A 22010-nucleotide genomic window follows, 5' to 3' on the forward strand; every position below is an offset into this window, starting at 1 on the left:
TTTAAAAATATATATATAAATGTTACAACCTTTACCTTAAATTGAATTATATGTTGCAATTTTCATATTCCTAGTATGATTTTGTTATAAACTTTGTAAAATTAATAATAATAAAAATAAATAAATATCATCACATGCAATTGGTTTTCTTTTTAAGGCATCCAAATACGTGTTTTAAGATTCTCCAATAATATAAGGATGAAATTTGCAATAGATATGTGAGGTTGAAACTCTATGCTAAACAAAAATAAAATAAAATGAAATCCAATCAACCTAAACTCAAACTTCAAAACTCTGTTAAACAAATCATCACCCCAAACACATACTCTATGAACCATACAAACTTCTAAAAACCCAAACTAAAATACTTTACAATCCAAACATAAATCATTCAACTCCATAAATTATTATAATTTCATATTATAATAATCACAAATTATTATAACTATCTTACGTCCAAAACAACCACAAACGATCATTAACTTATTTAACAGAGGTTGGAACTAATTAGTCCGAGAATACCAACAATTGGGACCAATCAAGCTTACATTAAATAGATCTAAGTTACAAAAACATTCGTTACAAAACTATAAGGGGAACAAGCAAGCATCATTAACTTGCAAGTTCAAACAATGGGTATGATCGAGATTGAGCAACAAAATTGGATCATGCATGTACAACATACGACACCTATTTTCCTGCCAGTCAAGTCCAACGAATGCAATTAGCCGATACTGATCTTTTGGCTCATGTGTTGCAGCTGGGACTGAGCCACCAAATCTGACTGCAAAATACATACAAAACCCAGCCATGGAAGATTAATATACAACAATGTGGAGTGATGAGAATTACTTGAAGAATGTGAATTACAGGATGCTTGTCCTCTAAGCTCCTGTAGACTCTCCAGGTCCCTCTGTATTATTATCGTCTAGACAGTCATCTTTGGAGTAAGCTCTCTTCCAGGAACCTTCACTAAGATCAGCTGATCATCAATTACATTCTCTTGCTCATCGTGCAATTGCTTCTGTAATTTGTTTCCAGACAGTTATTTTATAAAGATTGTACCTCTTTAATTTAATAAGGTAAATTTGTCTGAACTAAAACTATGTAGACAACTAATACAAAAAGCACAAACCTGAATGTCGGTACCTATCCTTTCAGTATTTCCACCTTTCTTGATATCAGTGACAGCGTCTCTAAGTTGTTTCTTAGCTTTGAGCCGAACTAATCGTCGTTCAGCACGTTGTTCGGCAGTAACATCAAAATGACATGCCACACAAAGGGTCCTCATATTCTCTAGCCTGCATTCACCTTCAGTGGTAAACATAACTCAGGTTAATCAGTCGAATTCAGTTTCTAGTAAAAAGACCAAATAGAAAGCTAGATTATTGCAAACTATTTGGCGATTCAAATGGTTTGGTCAACGTAAAACTATAGAATCCTGAAATTATTCCTGGGCTTGAAACAAGGTAGACAATCAAGATAGTCTGCAGCACGACGATGAAACACCTGGGGGCCCAAGTTAGTTATTAAGGGTTATGTTCTATGAGTAGAATTCTCGCCCTTAAAAATCCATCTCTGTACTCTTCTATGGAATGAATGACCTCTTCATGATAATGATATTTTGCTTTCTAATAAAAATAATTGGATTGACATACGTCCTCTCATTTCTATTTTCCCTCGCCTCTTTAGTCTCACTGGAGTTCAAAATAGTATCAACGCTTCTTATTTCTACATGCATATATTTCAATTCTAGGAATGCAACTACAATAAGAAGACACAGGTATCTCACTCTTCGTCGTTAACTGCAAATATCCATGGGGTTATATTAAATCATAGAGCTGAAATTAGAAGATGATTGCATTTGGACCCTCTCTGAGTATTATTATCCATAATGTTCTGGTCACTTTGACTACAGATATTGAGATCTTTAATCAGTAGCTTGGAGATGAGCATGTTGGGAATTATCCCATGCATATAAGCTTGAAACTTAAAACAAAAGCGTACATGCTATAACTAATACATAAATTTCAAGGTAGAATGTTCCATACCTCCACCTCGGTAAACAGGAACAATGTGGTCAGCATGCCATGCGCTGCCCTCAGTTAGATTATTAACAATCTTATCGAGCCTTCCAGATGAGAAGAGATAGTATCAGAACTCAGAAAATAGGAACCATTCCTTATTCACTGAATACTCGTCTACCCAAGTATTTGAAACTGTGGACACTCACAATTTACCAAAGGCAAACATATTCACTAATGTACTGACAAGGAAAGGAAAGTATATAATGCAACGTCGCCTATGCAAACCAACATCAATACTCCACTTAATTGAAAGACTTACAATTTTTTCCGCCTTGCCAAATTAGGTGCTACTTTTTCAATATAATCACGCCGCATGTCCAAGGTCAATGGTCTTATATGCTTTATGAGCTTATGACAGTCCAAATGACAATTTGAGCAGACACCACGCTCCATTCGAAATAGTTCCTGGTATTTTAAGCGTTTTTACATTAACAGATATGGCCAAACAATAATCATAAAAATACCAAGGAAAATGGAAAACGGAGAGTAAAATATAAACTAAATGCTCCCATTTTACATGTATCCATGTAAAGAAATGTCGATGGAAGCATGATTGTGAATATTCGGAGTTGGGGGGGAAAAAACTCATGATGAAAGTCGGACTTTAAAAAATTATGACCCACCTTCCTTTCGTCGCTTCAATTCATAAAAAAGAAAAGAAAAGTTTCAAACATGCTTGAGGAAATTACAAATCATTATTTTTTAAGAGCAATCTGTTGTCGAGCCTCAACTCTAACTGATAAATTTTTTTATAAAAAAAAAAGGTTCGCTAAATCATCATTTGGAAAGTTTAACAAGATAAAAAAGAACTCTTATAACATATATCTTATTTGTTATTATCAGTCAAATGACCTAACATAAGGGTTCTTGTGCATGCTGGTATAACAGAGGCTTAAGATGTTGTCAGGCTTCAACACACACGGCTTGCACAAACACTTGTCTAACATTTGGTCCGCATGCCAACCAACATTCTACTCCACTACTACATACATATGTTAAACTGCATAACATTGATGGAAAAAACGTAAATAATTGATATTCTCACCCGGCGGAGGGATGTGGTACTGATCCTAATGCGGTATTCTTCATAACAGCCAAGATTACAGAAAAGATCTTCGAAATATTCAGGTGTCTTCGCATTGATGCCCCTGAAAGTCAAGGAAACAACTGAAATTCGATCAAAGAATTTTAAACGTACGAAAATAAAGAAATGAACTTACTGGCATGGAGCTTGACACAGTTTACAAAGAGGTTCATCAGTCAGTGTCCAACCCTGAGCATACTCTTTCTTTCTTTTCCCAGAGCCACAGCATAATAGGACCAGTTTCCACACAGCAGAAGACGGTAATGGCTTGCTAATGTCATCGAGTGGTGTTGTGCGCCGCAAACTTTTACCCTTCAACACTCCCTGCACAGAAAGATGCAATCATCAGTGTTGATATTATGGAGATACTTACTGGTTAGCTATAGTGTATACGAAAAAAAAAAATCCAATAAATCAATAGTATCACAAGTCTGCAAGAACAATTAAATCAAGGGTAAAGATTCGGCACCTCAATATACTCACTGTATCACAAGTCCACACGAGCAATGGAAAAGGTATAAATGATAAATTAACTCTAAATTTGTATAGAATAAAATATTTATATTCTAATAAATCAATAATAAGATACTGAGCCTCCTACCGGAGAAAAGCTCAATACATAAAAGGATATAAACAGAATAAGAATATAACCAATATATGATTAACATATTTGTAACCAATATATGGAGTAGCTTATATAAGCTGGCCAGACTACATGAAAGGGAGTAGGCATACATTGAACTCATCTTGACCCAGGAAAAATCTTACTAAAATTATATTCAACATACAGCAGCGTTGTGGTTGATGTTTTCCTTCAAGTAGCACAGCTCAATATCTAAAGGAAGTTGCAGTGGCTTTCCATGTAACTTTCTTTGCTCAATCGGTCTCAACTTATGCCATTCACTGAGAAATTCTTGAAGAGCGTGTTTGTAAAGTGTAACGTTCAAATTGAAATCTGTTTTTTCACTATTATCGACAGAATAGTTTATCAATTCAACTTCTTCTGGTCGGAAATTCAGAAAAAGTGGCCTTGGTCGTAAGTCTATCCCAGGAATGCATGTATACAAGTGCACTCTTCCTGTATACTGACTAACCTGAAAATGAAGGTAGATCATTTTGCTATCAGTTGCCTACGCAACATCCAATGCCTAAAAAATAAACAACGGAAGTAGCTAATTGATTGAATACAACTACTCCTGTCAAACTATTAAATGGCACGCTGAAATTTTTTTATCTGAGGACATAACTATGTCCAGTTTAAGTTGAACGATCAACCATCATGAACAGGACATTGACTACATCAAAGAGAACAATACAAATCAACAACTAGAATGAACTTTATAAAGGAACTAAGAGATAAGAATTCAGGAAATCAAGCATAATAGTATGTCCTTGTCAGCTAAGTTTGGTCCGTTTGAGAAGAATACAAACAATGATGTAGCTTGTGTGTAGCTTTTGGCTCTTTTATTTTCTTTAGAATTCTCTTAAGCATACACGGGTTCTTTTAAGTTTTATAACATTTGTAAAGTTAGTATGGTAACTCTGTTTTAGCATTAAGTTGTAATTTGGCTAAGTATATAAACCGAACCTTACTCGTTAATGAATAGATTCAAGATTGAAGTAATTTTTCAAAGTTTAATTCTCTCCCAACTTGGCTTCATCAACCAACCTATGGTTTAATGCAACTAAACAATCTCTTCCAAGGCACTTCGGGAGAAGCTTAAAATATTTTAAACCATGATTGCCATCCTAGAGTTCATGATTTCATTCTTCCTTCAACAATTTTAATCTTAAGTCGTCTTATCCCCTTTATAATCTTCCTTGCTACGGTTTGACTTTCGTCCACCACTTTTGTAAAATATCATTATTCACACTATTGATGAGATATTTGTTAACTATAAGAGAGAGAGAGGAAAGAAAAATCTAATCTTACCATCGTTTCCATAATCAAAGATAAGAGAGCGACCGTGGTATCTTCGAATAGGAAACTTTTCTTAATGGAACTTCTAAGTCCTAATGAAAGAGAGTACAGATCCCCTTTCTTTGGAAAGGAATTTTTATGGTTATATATCGACAAAGTTTTGTGCGGAGTAATCAACATGAAGAACAAAATTTGAGCAGTTTCACTTACTGAAAAGAACATCCCATTCTAGGTTATCAAAAGAAGAATCAATCAATAAACAGAACCAAAGTACCTCAAACCGCAGAACATGAACATGGTTCAAGGAATTTTTTTCAGGCTCAATGATCAGATGGGGTTCACCATTATCAACCTTCGATACACCAGAGCCTAACTTTTCTTCCTGCATTTCATTAACACCTGGAGAGTGAAGATGACATATACAAGTGTCTTGAATATTCTTATCAATATTCTACCTGCTGCGCTTGATCATTCTCTCCACTTTGCTGATCCAATTGAGGACAGGAAGCTCTTTCAGGACTTCTGGTGTCAACTTCAATGACATTCTCTTCCAATTTTCCCATTGAGAGCAAATCTTTGTTTAGTTGCACAGATAACATTTCACCCTGTACTAAGAAGTATATTTAAATAATTAAATTTATATCTCGGAAACACAAAACACTGCAATAGAAGCTGAACTGAATATTCAAAATATGTGTTGAAATTTTGAAATTGAAACATGCAACTAGGAAGCTTTTTCCTTTTACGCTATGATAAATTACCTTAAAAGCTATTTGATCTACTTGAGTTGTATTGTCGATGCCATCATTTTGACCAGATGGATAATCAGTCTTAGCATTTAAATCATCTTTTACTTCAGCCACCAAAGAGACATGGCCTTGAGATCTCGTTCCTTTTGAGGAGAGTTCAATGCTTGTTGCTGAGTTCATATCACTCTCAGAATTTCTACCACTTCTGCCACATGCTTCTAGATAAGAAACACGTTCTACCTGTCCATAATCATAAAATGAAATTCCATAGCACATTATGATTTAGTGATCAAATATTCTGATTGCACAAAATATAATAAATGAACAAAACCAAGAAAATGGGTACATTCTACACTCTTTTTCTTCATTTTTTTTAAGTTGTGAAATTATTTCATTGAATTGAAGGTAACAAAATAACAGGAGGGAGCCAAGGGAGTTGAGTAAACACTGTCCAAGTGGCTTGTATAAACATGTTAAAGTAATTACAATAAAGGAAGATGTAAAAATAAAGCAGAAAATAAAATAGAATTGCCTAGGATGGCATCCATGAAATACTTCAATATAAAAATATCAAGACACTGGCGAAGCTACATACTACTAAAAGCTCTTAACAAAAGACTTGAATAATAGGTTCTCTAAGAGCCCTTGTCATATAAACAACCCTTCCGCAGCTGACCAGTGACCACACTTTCTACATGGTTGCCTTTATGTGATAGGATGCAAATCTCAGCGAGAAATTAATTTCTCAAGAAGGTTGAGAAAAGGAAATTCAAAACATATATATAAAACATGATTCATCATATGAAGTAAGGAAATAACAATGTTTACCGCAATTTCTTGAATTGCATCATATTTTCCATCAGTGGTCGAGGTAATGCGGCGCAAACTCTTGTTCAAGTTCTGCCAATGAGACTCATCTAACGTATCCTGTGTAACATAAAATAATCAGCAAAAAACAGCCCAAAAAATTCTCAGGGAGAATCTTAACACATTTGTAAGCATAATGAAAACCTTGGCACAGAAAATGTATATGTTGACTGCCTTGGTCTGCCCTCGCCGGTGAGCTCTATCCTCAGCCTTCAGGTCAAGCAAAACATGCATGTCATGAATAGTAGAGGGTTCATACCTTATCTCCATTCTCCTATACATAAATTTCAAGTAGTTGAACAGAGACTCAAAAGTACTCTGACGTGTTTGTCTTCTCCTTCTAGAGGGTTCATACCTTATCTCCCTTCTCCTAGTACTTTCTAATGCTTAATTTATATGGTTACTTACGTTATCAAAATAACATTTCCCAAAGACAGGAATATAAAAATGAGTTTGATGAAGGTAATTTTTTTTTTTTAACAAATTTTTAAGTAGAAGGATAAGTATGCAGACCTGAAGCATCAACGAAGGTGACTGAGGTAATTCCAAAAACACAACATTTTGTGCCGAAGAGAAATCAAGTCCAACTCCACCAGCAGTAATACCTATTATAGCAATTTTAACCTGATGCATGGAGAAAATTATTGTGGCCAATATGAGCGGCATAGCTAACCATGTGGATGTACAATTTATCCATGCTATGATAACACCACAGTCTATTGAAGATGCAACTGGCTTCTTTTGGATAGTAAAACCAACCTTTAATCAAGATAAAGATCAGTGAAAGTACAAATTGTGGGGGCTACTTAATTTGTTTTGACGTTTTATTTTTTCAAAAAGAAATAAGTAATATATTTTCTAAGAACCTATCTTTTCATTTGTTTAATTTTTCATATCTAGTTATATTGAAAATAGGGTTATTAACCTAGGGGCATTTATGTAATTGTGTAAGACCCCTAGGGTTTCTTACTATCTATTTATTCAGTGTGTCCCTGTGTATTTAGTGTATCAAATTTAAAACTGAATAAGAAAGTCTTTATATCGTGGTTTTTCTCCCTGTACTAGGTTTCCACGTAACCTTCTTGTTCTTCTCTTCTCTATTTTTTATTTTTTAACATGGTATCAGAGCGTGGTGACGAAACCCTAGCCGTTATGGAAGAGAATCAACCCCAATCTTCTTCTGCTAATAGATCTTCGAGTTTTGACATGAAAACGGCGATCCGAGCAGCTGTAAAAGAATGTTTTCAGGATGCCCTACCGGAGTTAATTTTTGTTGTCCAATTGCAATCATCAGAAAGTCGACATCAGTGGGAACCATCACATCAGATTACATCGATCGAGTCTCTCCACGCAGAAACGAGCCGAGGCCGCGAAGAACAGACGACCTACGATCGGAGCCATCACGATTAGGGCAGATTCGGCAGCCTCGGACACGAAGAGCAGGCTGGCCGCGAAGAACAAATGACCTTCGATCAAAGCCATCACGATCAGGGCCGAATCGAGAGCATCGAACGCGAGGAGCAGGTTTATCGGTCCGATCTGAACAAGGTTGGTACCGGTCTGGAGCAAACCGGGCTGTTCTGGGTTGAATCAGGGCAGACCGGCGATGGAGCAACCCACGTTTTTTATTTCCGCTCCAACCCGAGGGTCTTTGCTCGACCCGATAGTTCTTCCGCAGCCCGAGTTTTTGCACCGTTGTCTCACAATCCTGCTTCCTTCACAGCCCGACCCAAGTTCTTCCTTCACGGCCCGACCCGATGGTCCTTCCATGGTCAATAGCCAAGGTCTTGACCAGCTCGAGCGACCAGCACCTGTTCCAACCACTTGTAGTTCAACTCGTTATCCAGACAATGTGAGACAATGGTTGGCTTACCTACAACAGCAGATTTCTGATTTGGATACGATGTTCGGTGCAAATCCTCAACCAGTTTATTCAAAAAATCCTGTAAACTCATTACCTATTGTGCCTAATGTTTTCCTACTTATCTGGTTCGATGGGTAATTCTGCAGGATTTATCGTAGGGGAAGAATTAAATGGCCAGAACTATTTTTCCTGGTCCCAATCAATCCGGATGGCCTTGGACGGGCGTCACAAATTTGGATATTTGATAGGGGAAATTCCAAAACCGGCACCAAGTGATCCACAAGAACGAATTTGGAAAGAGGAAGATTCGTTGTTATGGTCTGTTTTGGTGAATAGTATAGAACCCCAGATAGGAAGACCACTACTATATGCTGCTGCAACAGCCAAGGATATTTGGGAGGCAGCGCAAGATCTATATTCTAAAAGACAGAATGCCTCTCGGCTATATACACTCCACAAACAGGTCCATAAATGTAAACAAGGGTCCATGGATGTTACTTCTTATATTAACAAACTGTTAATGCTGTGGCAGGAAATGGACTTGTGTAGAGAGATTGTCTAGAATTGTCCACAGGATGGGGCCCAATATTTGAAGATTGAGGAAGCAGATCGTGTTTATGTGTTTTTGGCTGGATTAAACCCAAAGTTTGATGGTGTCCATAGTCGGATATTGGGTCAGCGCCTGACTCCTTCACTTAGAGAAGTCTGTTATGAAATACGGCTGGAAGAGGATCGGTCGTGTGCCATGAATAATACCATTCCTATTACTGATGCAGCCGCCTTCGTCGCCAAGCCGTCCGGTACTGATGGTGATAAAAAACCTCCACCTGTTTGTGAACATTGTAAGAAGCTGTGGCATACAAAGGACGCTGTCTCTTATACACATCTAGATGTGTATAAGAGACAGGTATGAAGCTGTGGCATACAAAGGACCAATGTTGGAAATTACACGGGAAGCCCCCAAATAGCAGGCGACGACAGTCTCATGACAAATCTAATACTAGTCGTGCCCTGGTAAGTGACTCAGTAGATGAACCAACTCAAAAGCAATCTTCTGGTGACAGTAAACATAGCTCGAGTACGGTTAGGGTGAGTGCAATTGCACAGTCAGGTAATTTCCCTTCTTTTGGCCTGATTAATATAAATGGTAAAAAACCATGAATTGTGGATTCAGGGGCTACTGATCACCTTACACGTTCCTAAGAGTTATTTATGTCATATAACCCAAGTGCTGGTAATGAGTGTATTCGAATTGCAGACGGGTCTTTTGCCCCTGTTGCAGGAAAGGGCAATATCTCTCCGTTTAATAGTTTAATTCTACGTGATACCTTACATGTGCCTAAAATATCGTATAATTTGTTATCTGTCAGTAAAATAACAAGAGATTTGAAGTGTAAGGCGATTTTTTCACCAGATTCCGTTTTGTTTCAAGATCTGAAATCGGGGATGACGATTGGCACTGCCCGGCACGATAGGGGACTATACTTCCTTTCTGACGAAGCTTCCTCTAAGAATGATCACCAATCTGGGTTTATGTCTTTAAATTTCTCTGTTTCTGAACATGATGTTATGTTATGGCATTTTTGCTTAGGACATCCGAATTTTCAATATATGAAGTATTTATTTCCTCATTTATTTCGTAATGCTAGTACTTCTTCTTTTAATTGTGATGTGTGTATTCGTGCCAAGCAACATCGGGTTTCTTTTCGTTTTCAACCTTACAAACCCTCGAGTCCATTTTCTCTTGTTCATAGTGATGTATGGGATCCCTCACCGGTTACTACTTCTACTGGTAAACGGTGGTTTGTCACATTTATAGATGATCACACCCGTCTCACCTAAATTTTCCTTCTTACTGATAAATCTGAAGTGTCCTCTGTTTTTCCAACAGTTTTACAAGCAGACTCATACTTGGTCTTTCCAAGCAGACCAGGCCTACAATAGATACACAATTGGCAAATGAACTTCTGACATAATCGATTATTATAAATAGAAAAAGTCATCCAATTCAGATCTAAGATGTAAAGGTTGAAGAGAACTTGCCATAGCATGTCTATCTGATGAAAAATATCATATGGCCTAAGATCACCTAGGAAAATTGGAAGTGAGATGTTATAATGAATGGAAATTAAAATGGAAAACACAACATATAACATGATAGACATGTCTTCAGTGAGAAAAGACATTATTCTCAAAAGACCATAAAAGAATTCAATTGAGAAAGCCACAGTGCAACCTTGATAAAGAAGGAGTTCCAGATAGAAGAATAATATGCTGCATCTTTGTTGCTAAATCAAGAACAGCCTTTATCTGTGCAAAAACACAAGAGGTTACAACACATTTCCCTATGCAAGCTTATTAATCCTTTTTCTTAAACTAAAAACCAGGATATATGATAAATGAAAACACAAAAAAGAGGAACACACACACACACACATAAAAAATTTCAAGGCAAAGGAACCTGCTTCAAGCCTGTAACAAAACTAGGCAATTACAAGAAATTGACTCCAATTAGTATAAATCAAAACAACGAGAAAATATAGGTAATTTCTATGTGCAACACCCAACGGAAGGAAGTGAGCCACAATTCAAATATCCTCCAAGACCCTACCCTTGAAGGTTGTCTTGTTTCTTTCTAATGAAGCATAGTAATCCGTATTGCATGTATTTTCGGGTGACAGTAGAATGTCACTTCCAAATCTAAAGCAAAGATACTATACAACACACAGTGATTACACTAACTACATAATCATAATGATGTACATTGTATGGCAGAATGATCTGTGTCCATTCTACTTTTTAAAATAAAGAATAATTGGACATTTTTTTAAAAGACAAAATTACAAGTCTGGAAGAAGGGAAGAAATTCCCAATCTAAAAGAAAATAAGTGAAGACCCAAAAATGCTAAAAGAAAAAGAAAATCGCCGTCAAGAAGTATGTGTGCAACAATAATATACAAATACTCAAATTTTTTCAAAAAGCGTTAGAAATGTGGTTCAAACAGTATTGATCAAGAATTGAAGGAACCACAATTCAAATATCCTCCAAGATCCGTCTACACCCTTGAAGGTTGTCTTGTTTCTTTCTAATGAAGCATAGTAATCTGTATTGCGCGTATTTTCGGGTGACAATAGAATGTCACTTCCAAATCTAAAGCAAATGTACTGTACTACACACAGTGACTACACGAACTACATAATCATAATGATGTACACTGTACGGCAGAATGATCTGTGCCCATTTTACTTTTTAAAATAAAGAATAATCGGACATTTTTAAAAGACAAAATTACATGTCTGGAAGAAGAGAAGAATCCCCAATCTAAAACAAAAAATAAGTGAAGACCCAAAAATGCTAAAAGAAAAAGAAAATCGCCTTCAAGAAGTATGTCTGCAACAATAATATACAAATACTCAACTTTTTTCAAAAACCATTAGAAACATGGTTCAAATTGACAGTATTGATCAAGAATGGAAGGGGCTCAATACAAAGTCATGAAGATCACCTTCAAGTAAGAATGTGCTCAGTAATATAGCATCACAACGTTGAAGACAAATGGTTCTATATAGTGATCCTCCTATCCTGAGCCAAAGGAAGAGGACTAACTTGACATAATTGGAATACTAAAAAGTAAATATATGATATTTTTTTAAATAAGTACATTTCCAGAAACATATCAAAACACTAGAGTAAAATTAATATGATTTTTCTTCTACTTCTTCTGTTTCTTTTTATTAAATAAAACTAAAGCAACCACTTTTATTGAGGAAGAAGACAAAAAAAATGCAGGGGCGTTCAAAAGATCGAGCCGACAAAAAGAGAGTCCAACAAAAAGAAGGGCTCCTCCAATCAAGAAAAAAAAAAAAAAAAAAACTTACACACACACTTTAGAGTCAAAGCCCAAAAAGAAACGTGAAATAAAATGGATCATGCATTGCAAGGATCCCTTTTCAACTCTCCAAAAACTCTATTATTCCTTTCTCCCCAAAGATTCCATAATGAAAGCACACACCCTAGCAAGCCACAAGAAGCTGTCCTTCTCACCAAAAAACAGATGGAGGAGGAACTCCTCAATCAAAATAATAATATCCCTTCGGCATGCAAACACAAAATTGTACGTCATTGAAATAAAGAAAGGAAGAAGAAGAAAAATGAAAACCCTAGATCAGAGAGAAAAAACCACGATAGTAGAGATATTATTATTTCACACCCTGAATCATCACAGATACATCGTATAAATAGATCAAGGCAAATCCTAAAATAGTAAAGAAAAGTAAAAAGACTAAACCACCCTTAAGGCAAATACAACATTTTCAACACTCCCCCTCAAGTTGAGGCGTATATGTCAATAAGACCAACTTGCTAACATACGTATCGAAGTTTTGCTTTGGTAACCCTTTGGTGAGAATGTCGGCAATTTGTTGACTAGAAGGGATGTAGGGAATGCCAATACTGCTGTTATCTAGCCTTTCTTTAATGAAGTGTCTATCGATCTCCATGTATTTAGTTCTATCATGCTGCACAGGGTTGTTGGCTATACTTATAACTGCCTAGTTATCACAATAGAGCTTCATAGGAATGTCATTGTCTTGATAAAGATCAGACAAGATCTTTTTTAACCATATCTCTTCACAAATTCCTAGGCTCATAGCCCTATATTCTGCTTCAGCACTACTTCTAGTAACCACTCTCTGTTTCTTACTTCGCCAGGTCACGAGATTTCCCCATACAAAAGTACAATATCCTAACGTTGATTTTCTATCAATAACAGAACCTGCCCAATCGAAATCAGTGTAAGCCTCAATGCATCGTTTGTCATGTTTGCCGAATATTAAGCCCTTTCCTGGAGTAGACTTCAAATATCTTAGGATTCGAATAACAGCCTCCATATGTCTTTTGTAAGGTGCCTGCATAAATTGACTAACCACACTGATAGAATAGGATATATTTGGTCTAGTATGAGACAAGTAAATTAACTTTCCTATCAGACATTGGTACCTTTCTTTATTAACAAGAATTTCGTCAGTTGAGTCTCCTAGCCTAGCGTTGGCTTCAACATAGGTGTCAATAAGTATACAACCAGTCATGCCTTTTTCTTTCAACAAATCAAGGGTATATTTTCATTGAGACACAGATATTCCTTCTCTCAATCTTGCCACCTCCATACCAAGGAAGTATCTTAAACTCTCAAGATCTTTAATCTCAAACTCACCTGCCATTCTTTGTTTTAGTCTAGAAATCACAGCGGTATCGTCCCCTGACAACACAATATCATCAACATACACGATCAGGACAGCCACCTTCCCTGATGCAGACCTCTTTGTGAACAAGGTATGATCTGAGTGTCCCTGAGTAAAACCTTGAGACTTAACAAAGGTGGTGAATCTGTCAAACCAAGCTCGTGGCGACTGTTTCAACCCATATAGAGATTTCCTGAGTTTGCAAACTCTAGAGCCAAATTGAGCTTCAAACCCCGGAGGAGGATTCATATAGACCTCTTCCTCTAATTCACCATTCAAGAATGCATTCTTCACATCAAGTTGATAGAGAGGTCAATCCTCGTTAACAGCCACCGAGAGAAGAACTCGAATTGTGTTCAGTTTCGCCATTGGAGAGAAAGTTTCTGAGTAATCAATACCGTACGTCTGAGCAAACTCTTTAGCAACCAACCTCGCTTTGTATCTATCAAGTGTACCATCAGACTTATACTTAATAGTGAACACCCATTTGCACCCAACAATCTTGTGTCCTTTAGGGAGAGTTACAAGATCCCATGTCTTATTTGTCTCAAGAGCTCTCATCTCGTCCATAACCACTGCCTTCCATTCAAGAATTTCCATGGTCACATGCACATTGGTTGGTAACGTCACAGTATCCAGGTGAAGGCTCTAAACCCAGATGACAAGTTACCGTAAGACAAGAAACTATGCGTGGAATACTTAGTACAAGACTTGGTCCCTTTCCGCAATGCAATAGGCATATCAAGAAAGGCACCACATTCCTCTGCTTTACCTGTCTCCTCACTACTACTAGGTCGGTGGTCACACTCATTTACACTTAACAAATCCTCAACCTCCTGAATCTCTCCTGATAACCCATTGCCATCAGCAATCTTGCCATTATCTGGAGCAGTCTCAACAGTTTCACTATTTCCAATTACATCACCTCAACACACTCACCAGTATTATCAAGCACAGAGGTATCACGATCTTGAGCCATTATCTGGACACGTTAGTCTTTTCATTAGTACTCTCCCCCTGAAGAGGACTAACGGGAAAGAAAGGTTTATCCTCAAGGAACGTGACATCCATAGAGACAAAATACTTCCGTGAGGTGGGATGAAAACATTTATACCCTGCTCGTGAAGAGGATACCCGACAAAGACACATTTTTTAGCCCCGGGAGCAAACTTAGTTTGGCGAGGACCATGATTATGGACAAAAGCAGTACAACCAAACACCCGTAGAGGAACATCAGGAATGAGACGTGTGAATAGGTAGGACTCTTTGAAACATTCAAGAGGTGTCTGGAATTTGAGGACTCGAGAGGGCATTCGATTAATAAGATAGGCTACAGTTAAAACAGTGTCTCCCCATAAATACAAGGGGAGAGACGCAGGGAGCATGAGGGACCGGACAACCTCAATGAGGTGACGATTTATCCGTTCAACCATTCCATTCTGTTGAGGAGTATAGGCACACGAGTTTTGTTGGACAATCCCTTTCGAGGTCAGGAACTCACGGAGGGTGTTATTAACAAATTCTCGACCGTTATCACTTCGAAAAATGGCAATCTTGGAATAAACTGCATTTCTACCATAGTATATAATTGGTGGAAAACAAATGCCACTTCTGACTTATCAGTGATAAGGAACACCCATGTAAGACGGGTGTGATCATCAATAAACGTTACAAATCACCGTTTGTCGGACAATGTAGTGATGTTGGAAGGACCCCAGACATTACTATGAACCAAATGGAATGGTTGGGAAGGTTTGTAGGGCTGAAAGAAAAAGAAACACAGGACTGTTTTGCACGTATACACATCTCAAGTTAAAGAGGAAACATCCACACTATGAAATAAATAGGGAAATAAATATTTCATATATTGAAATTATGGGTAACCTAAACGAAATTGTCATAACAAATAATCCTTTTCAAAAGTTGAAAAAGAAGACAACAAACTAGTCCTAGACAAACGCCTAGAGGCAGCATCATCAGAAAGAAAATAGAGGCCCATGTCATGTCGAGCAGTGCCAATCGTCGTCCCCAAGCTCAAGTCCTAAAACAAAGCAGCATTTGGTGAGAAAACAACCTGGCAGTTTAAATCCCTGGTAATTTTACTGATAGATAGCAGGTTGTAGGATATCTTTGGAACATCTAACACATTCTATAAGATCAAACCCTGGAAAGGAGAAAGATGACTTTTCCTGACAACAGAAGCAAAGGACCCATCTGCAATCTGAATCCTTTCATTACCAGCACTAGGAAAATATGAGAGGAATCGATCAGATGAGCCCATCAAGTGATCTGTTGCTCCTGAATCCAGTATCCAAGGGTCCTTTCCCTCAATAAGAAGACTAAGAGAGTGAGGTGTACTTGACTGAGTACTGACCCCAACAATGCCTGGGACATTCTAGTGAGGCACCTGTGGCTGTGATGCTCCATTAGTAGATTCACTCACGAGTGCTTTGCCCGATTTTGACTTATCATTCGGAGGGTGCCGTTTGCCATTTGAGGGCCGACCATGTAGCTTCTAGCACTGATCCTTAGTGTGCCACGGTTTTTTGCAGTGTTCAAATATTGGAGATGATGAAAGTAAAAGAAGAAAAGAAGAAGAATAGCACACACTTGTTTACGTGGAAAACCCTAGAATAGGGAGAAAAAACCACAAGACATAACACTTTTTATTATTCTTTGATAATCTAAGTACAAGAGAGACTGCTCATATAAATAGACTTAGTAAGAAACCCTAGGTGGGGAGTACATGGACTTAAGATTCCAAGACTATATGATAGAACACAGAATCAAGTCACAACTCTTTACACCTAATATGCTACAGTAGAACGGTGTATCTGAAAGAATAAACAGAACCTTGTTGGACATGGTTCGCTCAATGATGAGTTTTACTAAGTTACCCGATTCTTTTTAGAGACATGCATTAGAGACTGCTGTCTATATTTTGAATAACGTTCCCTCTAAAAGTGTTTCAGAAACACCTTATGAGCTATGGAAAGGACGTAAAGGAAGTTTACGTCACTTTAGGATTTGGGGATGCCCGACACACGTGTTGGTGCAAAATCCTAAAAAATTGGAACGTCGTTCAAAACTATGCCTATTTGTAGGTTACCCAAAAGAAACAAAAGGTGGTCTATTTTACGATCCTCAAGAGAATAAGGTATTTTGTATCAACAAATGCCACATTCTTAGAGGAAGACCACACAAGAAGTCATCAACCTCGCAGTAGACTAGCATTGAATGAAATTTCCAAAAACGCTACAGTTAGAACTAGTTCATTCACTACTAAGTAGTAGATAAACTAGTATATCTGGTCAGTCACATCCTTCTCAAGAGTTGAGAAATGCCTCGACGTAGTGGGAGGGTTGTTCATCAGCCTGACCGTTAACTTGGGTTTAACATAAACACAAGTTATCATAACCTGATGACGACATAGAGGATCCATCGACCTATAAACAAACGATGAAAGATGTGGACCCGTGATCAGTGGGTCAAAGCCATGGACCTCGAAATGGAGTCTATGTACTTCAATTTCTATCTGAAAACTTGTAGATCAAGCAAATGAATGTAAACCAATTGGTTGTAAGTGGATCTACAAGAGAAAACGAGACCAAGCCGGTAAGTACAGACTTTTAAGGCTCGATTTATGGCAAAGTACTCCAGCCGCGTCGAGCTCTCCTTCCGCCTCTGTTCGTTCCGCCGCACATCAGTGTTACGTCAATAGTCGAAGCCCAACGCGCGTCAAAGCTCACCTCGTTCGTTTGCACACCAAAAACAGTGTCGATTGTTGTCGATTCGTGGTTGGTTTCGCCTGATCCTACTGTTCGGGGTAAGTTCCGGTTCCCTTTTGGCAGCTCTCTGTCTTTTGGGGTTCTTGGGCCTAATTTGTGATTGGTTTCAGGAACGTGCGGCGGTGAAGGAAGTTCTCAAGCGGAGTAAGGTCTTGTTTTTGAGACAGTGTGGTATCCTAAGGTAAGTGGTTTACTGCTGGTTGCCCTAGGATGTTGTTAGGCCTGCTGAGAAATTTTTATGTCATATGTGAAACTGTGATGAGATCTACTATGGGTTTTGTGCTGAATTTGATGTGTTGAATTTGAAGTATTCTTACTGTGATGAAGTTGGATGTAAGGATTAAGGGGATACTGGTTGAAGCATGAATATAATGTGTTAAGGCCTGATGTATGAGTTATGAGTAGACTGTGAAACAGTTGATTGAAGTATGGGTAACGGTGTTAAAGTTTGATGCTATGTCATGGCCTTGATTGCATGCTTATGTTTAATTATGTACTGGATGTTTGTAAGCTTATGTCCATATGAGATTTTAGTGACTGTTAGTGTACCATTGGGCCATGCACATCACATGTGTGAGCCTTAGGCCCACACCCTATGCTTATGTATGGTGTCCTTTTTGGGATCACCGCTTGTATTTATGTCGTGACCTTTGTGTCACTACTTATGAAAGTGTGCCTTCGAGTTTGCCCCTTATGCCTATGTCTATGCCTATGTTTATGTTGCCCTTATGCATTTTGGGTCCAACGGATAGACTAATAGATCACTGAATGGCCCAATAGTGAGCCGCTTACTGAGTATATTTTTTATACTCACCCTTTTCTTTCCCTATTTTTCAGGTATCACCCTTTTCTTTCCCTATTTTTCAGGTATCACCCTTTTCTTTCCCTATTTTTCAGGTAAGAGTAATGACAGACTGGTGCATGACAAGAGAGATCCGTGACCTGGCCATTAGGACGATTCACTGCTTCCGCATATAGTATTGTGTTTGAAATCTAATTTAGGAGTTAGGCGGTTTCACTTTTATGCAAAATATATCAATTTTATTATTTGACTATTTAGTTTCATTTATTTGTTTTTAGTAGGGTTTAGGGGTACCCTGAATAGTAAATTATTTTATTTTATTTTACTTTAATTTACTTATTATTATTTAATTATGTTTTCCCATCTTTGCTCGTTTGAGCATTATTAAATAAAATCTTGGCTCTTTAATTTGATGATTTAAAAGAAATGGTACGATTGAGCCTATGCATGCATGAAGTAGCGTCCTAGAATGTTGTAGGAAACTAAGATCGTTACATCAATACCGTTCAAATGAACCTATTAAATTAAACGAGAAGAGGGAGTATCAACAAATGAACTCTAGCTTGACAAGATTAGTACACGTTCTAACAGAACGAAGGACATCAAATTTATTTAAAAAAGGAAAGAAAAAAAAGACATACAAGAATACAATACCAAGATGAATATCAGAAGGCAAACAAAATGGAAGCCAACGCTCTAGTTCTTCTGCCCAAGAAAAACGTAAAACAGCAGGGCAAACAACAAGTATTGAACCGTCTTCATCCATGAGGCAGCTAGCAATTGCAATAGCCTGAAGACAACCAAGCGTACAGAGGTCATATATCTACCTTTCTGATAGTGGAGATGGTAGATGTATAAGATGCTTCTTTGCTTGATATCAAAATTTCTAAGATATATGAATGGCCTTCATAAGTAAACAAAATCAATATCATGATTAGGCTATATGCTACACACAATTGCGAGTGTTAATGCAAATAATTACAGCAAGAATGTAAAAGGATGCATGTAAGCACGGAGAAATAAACAAGGAAGATGTGTTTGGCCTTCCCTCGAAATACCTTTCAAAGTTGATTTGTTAGAAAAGATTTATCTATATTTTTTTATCCATGAGTTTTCGAGCTAACTTACATGCTCCTTAACTATTCTCACAGGACAATCGCCTAATCCTATTACATTTGGTCGTTAAGGTAACTCATGGGATATTAGATAAGCATGTGACCACTGTGGCTTGAACTCATTTCCTCTAATTGAGAAAATTTATACGATCCACTATTAAAAGAAATGTAAATAGTTCAGTAAATGGGAAAAGGTATTAGTTTACTTGACAGCATAACAGTTTTAGCAGTTGCTGGGCCAAAACCTTCTACCAATTAACCAAGAAGCACTTTGTCACAACTCGCAACATCATCCAAAAGGCAATATTAGGTTAATGGTTCATCAAATAGCAGAATTATCTTCAGTGGTTCACACACACACACGTAACATACAACACACAACACATGCACGCGCTTGTGCACACACAGAACCAAAAACTTTGAGAGCTAGCAAACACTAACCAAAACTTTGAAAGCACCCACTAACCCCACAAACTTTGAGAGTTAGCACAGAATAAACCAAAATCCAGTGCCCATAACTTCCAGAGAAACCAGAACCACCAACTTTCCACGACCTACCATACCCTGCAAAAATTAATTCAAAGGAATTTGACTCTTCAAAGCCCATATGATTTCTGCAACTTTCTTCTGACTCTTTCTCCAACAAACCATCACCCTCAAATGATGAACCAGACCTTCAAGCATTTGGAACAAGCAAGCCAAACAACATAAACTTGCTCAACAGCAGCCACACTAAATACTTAAGTGAGACTACTTGATAAAATTTCTTTAAATGAAAAGTGAATGTGAATGACTCAATTGGAAACCAGGGACTCAATTCCAATGCCAAGAAGAACTTTCAACAAGTAGAATTATGTAATAGAACAAAGGACGTGGCAGTAGCACCCAACTAGAACTAATAGAAAAACTAGACAGATCTGTCAATGAGAAGCACAGAAGACCATTTATATATAATTTAGTACCTGCAGTGTTTTCCCAAGACCCATTTCATCAGCTATCAAACATCGGCCACCCCTCTGCAAGCCAAATCTTACACCATCAAGTTGGAAAGGTAAAAGTCTATTCAGTAACCGATCCGGTAACTTCTTCATTAATTTGTCGACCTTCTCATCTGAAAGATGCTCAGGCCTGCATGGCATCCATCGCCCTGAACTAAATGAATGCGAGAGTCTCTCAACCACGTTGAATGTTGTCCATGGTATCTCTTCAACATCAATGTCCTTGGAGTTTTTTAAACATTTCAAAATAGAACAATAATCCCTCAGCTTATAAACCAAGGCCTTTCCTCCGCCTATAATTTGTGTGTAGTGAGAATGTGTGACCTGAAAGAATAACAGGCAAATTTCAAGTTTTGAAATGTGATCAAGATGTGTAGTGAAACTGGGTAAAACCCGATAAGCCACGCGATCAAGTAACCAAAAGAACATCCCAGCGAGCTAGACAAATGCAGAGGGAATAAACAGTAAAGGTACTACAAATCACGAGTTCACCCGTTCAGAAGACATTTCAATAAAAAGCGCCTACAAAATCCAAACGGTATCATGTTTTCAGACTGATTTTTTTATCTTCGAGACGCGCAAAACAAAGACGGTGATAAGAAAATTCCAAAATTTCATACACTAGATAAACAGTCGCTCAATATCCTGAAGCAATTTTCCTCTCCCGGGTAAAAGCATCCTTCCACGACTTCCGGCGTGATCGAGAACGAGTCAGGGGAGCAAATTTCCAACCTTACTCGGAACCTTTCAGGCAAATGGGTGTCGTTACCGGTTAAGCTTTTCGATGATTGGATGGTACTGGCAGCATTATGTTCAGTGGAAAGCTTACGACATTTGAAAAGTTCCCATGGGTCCTGGTGTTGTTGGCCATTAGAAGATTTAATCAGTGCTTTGCGTTTGGCTATGGCAGCTAAACGGTTTGCTTCCGCACGCCTTCGTTGCTCTTCGGTGATATCCATAGAGCAATACTGAGAGTGAATTGATTTAGGGTTCGAACGAAGCCGCTGGTGAAGAATGGAGGAAATGGAATTTGAGGGACGAAAGCGGGAAAATGGCATAGATTACTTTTTTTAAAACAAATGAATTTTGTCTTCTACTTATGTTATCATTCGGTGAAATTAACACTCTTAACCTTAAATGTATTTCTCTTCTATTCTCTTCCTTTCGCAATTTTTTTTTTCCTTCTTCATTTTTTCTGACTTCTTTCTTTTTTCTTTTTTTCTGTGTTTTTTGTATCCATTTCTTCTTCCGTTTTTTTACTTTTGTTTTTTTTTCTGTATTTATTTTTCTCTTCTTTTTTTTTTTCATTTTTCTTCCTAGTTCCTTCTCCTTCTCGTTCTCGTTCTTGGTCTTTTTGCATTTTTTTTTTGCATGGAACATCAAACATAGAGTATAGAACATCAGAATATCGAGTATCGAGTATCGAGCATAGAATATCGAAGATCGAGAATTGAGTAACATGTAGCTAGTATATAGCATAGAACCTATAACATA

General features: G+C 37.6%; 2 protein-coding genes across 10 annotated transcripts; both read right to left on the reverse strand.

The window, feature by feature from the left end:
• Nucleotides 1-528: 528 nt before the first annotated feature.
• On the reverse strand, nucleotides 529-7511 carry LOC120071852 (DNA annealing helicase and endonuclease ZRANB3-like). Of its 3 annotated transcripts, XR_005480353.1 has the most exons (14): nucleotides 7222-7511; nucleotides 6853-6918; nucleotides 6670-6768; nucleotides 5854-6081; nucleotides 5548-5697; nucleotides 5367-5474; nucleotides 3960-4265; nucleotides 3308-3495; nucleotides 3133-3235; nucleotides 2347-2492; nucleotides 2052-2131; nucleotides 1136-1311; nucleotides 871-1024; nucleotides 529-784 (listed from the first exon to the last, which is right to left on the reverse strand). XR_005480353.1 is itself a non-coding variant. In XM_039024248.1 (13 exons), exons 1-13 carry the CDS (start codon nucleotides 7372-7374, stop codon nucleotides 929-931), a joined length of 1899 nt encoding a protein of 632 aa, XP_038880176.1. In that variant the 5' UTR covers nucleotides 7375-7511; the 3' UTR covers nucleotides 529-928. The 3 variants fall into 3 exon arrangements, 1 of the variants encoding a protein (XP_038880176.1); XM_039024248.1 differs by having other exon boundaries at nucleotides 529-1024; XR_005480354.1 differs by lacking the exons at nucleotides 529-784; nucleotides 871-1024 and having other exon boundaries at nucleotides 1245-1311; nucleotides 2052-2219.
• Nucleotides 7221-21625, reverse strand: LOC120071853. Of its 7 annotated transcripts, XM_039024251.1 has the most exons (8): nucleotides 21137-21625; nucleotides 20622-20840; nucleotides 20481-20534; nucleotides 19045-19193; nucleotides 12079-12155; nucleotides 10809-10882; nucleotides 10616-10661; nucleotides 7239-7332 (listed from the first exon to the last, which is right to left on the reverse strand). In XM_039024251.1, exons 1-6 carry the CDS (start codon nucleotides 21572-21574, stop codon nucleotides 10866-10868), a joined length of 954 nt encoding a protein of 317 aa, XP_038880179.1. In that variant the 5' UTR covers nucleotides 21575-21625; the 3' UTR covers nucleotides 7239-7332; nucleotides 10616-10661; nucleotides 10809-10865. The 7 variants fall into 7 exon arrangements, with proteins under 7 accessions (XP_038880178.1, XP_038880183.1, XP_038880181.1 ...); XM_039024249.1 differs by having other exon boundaries at nucleotides 20481-20840; nucleotides 21137-21622; XM_039024250.1 differs by lacking the exon at nucleotides 10616-10661 and having other exon boundaries at nucleotides 7221-7332; nucleotides 20481-20840; nucleotides 21137-21622.
• Nucleotides 21626-22010: the final 385 nt, after the last annotated feature.

This window comes from Benincasa hispida, chromosome 2, assembly GCF_009727055.1.
Source record: "Benincasa hispida cultivar B227 chromosome 2, ASM972705v1, whole genome shotgun sequence".
Taxonomy (NCBI): Eukaryota; Viridiplantae; Streptophyta; class Magnoliopsida; order Cucurbitales; family Cucurbitaceae; genus Benincasa; species Benincasa hispida.

Coding starts and splice junctions, on each gene's coding strand:
- LOC120071852 (XM_039024248.1), bottom strand. CDS start 7,374: ATGCCGCTCATATTGGCCACAATAATTTTCTCCATGCATCAGGTTAAA. Junction 6,769..6,852: donor TATACATTTTCTGTGCCAAG/GTTTTCATTATG, acceptor TATGTTACACAG/GATACGTTAGATGAGTCTCA. Junction 2,493..3,132: donor GTACCACATCCCTCCGCCGG/GTGAGAATATCA, acceptor TTAAAATACCAG/GAACTATTTCGAATGGAGCG.
- LOC120071853 (XM_039024250.1), bottom strand. CDS start 21,574: ATGCCATTTTCCCGCTTTCGTCCCTCAAATTCCATTTCCTCCATTCTT. Junction 20,841..21,136: donor TGAGCGACTGTTTATCTAGT/GTATGAAATTTT, acceptor TTATTCTTTCAG/GTCACACATTCTCACTACAC. Junction 19,194..20,480: donor GTCTTGGGAAAACACTGCAG/GTACTAAATTAT, acceptor GGTTGTCTTCAG/GCTATTGCAATTGCTAGCTG.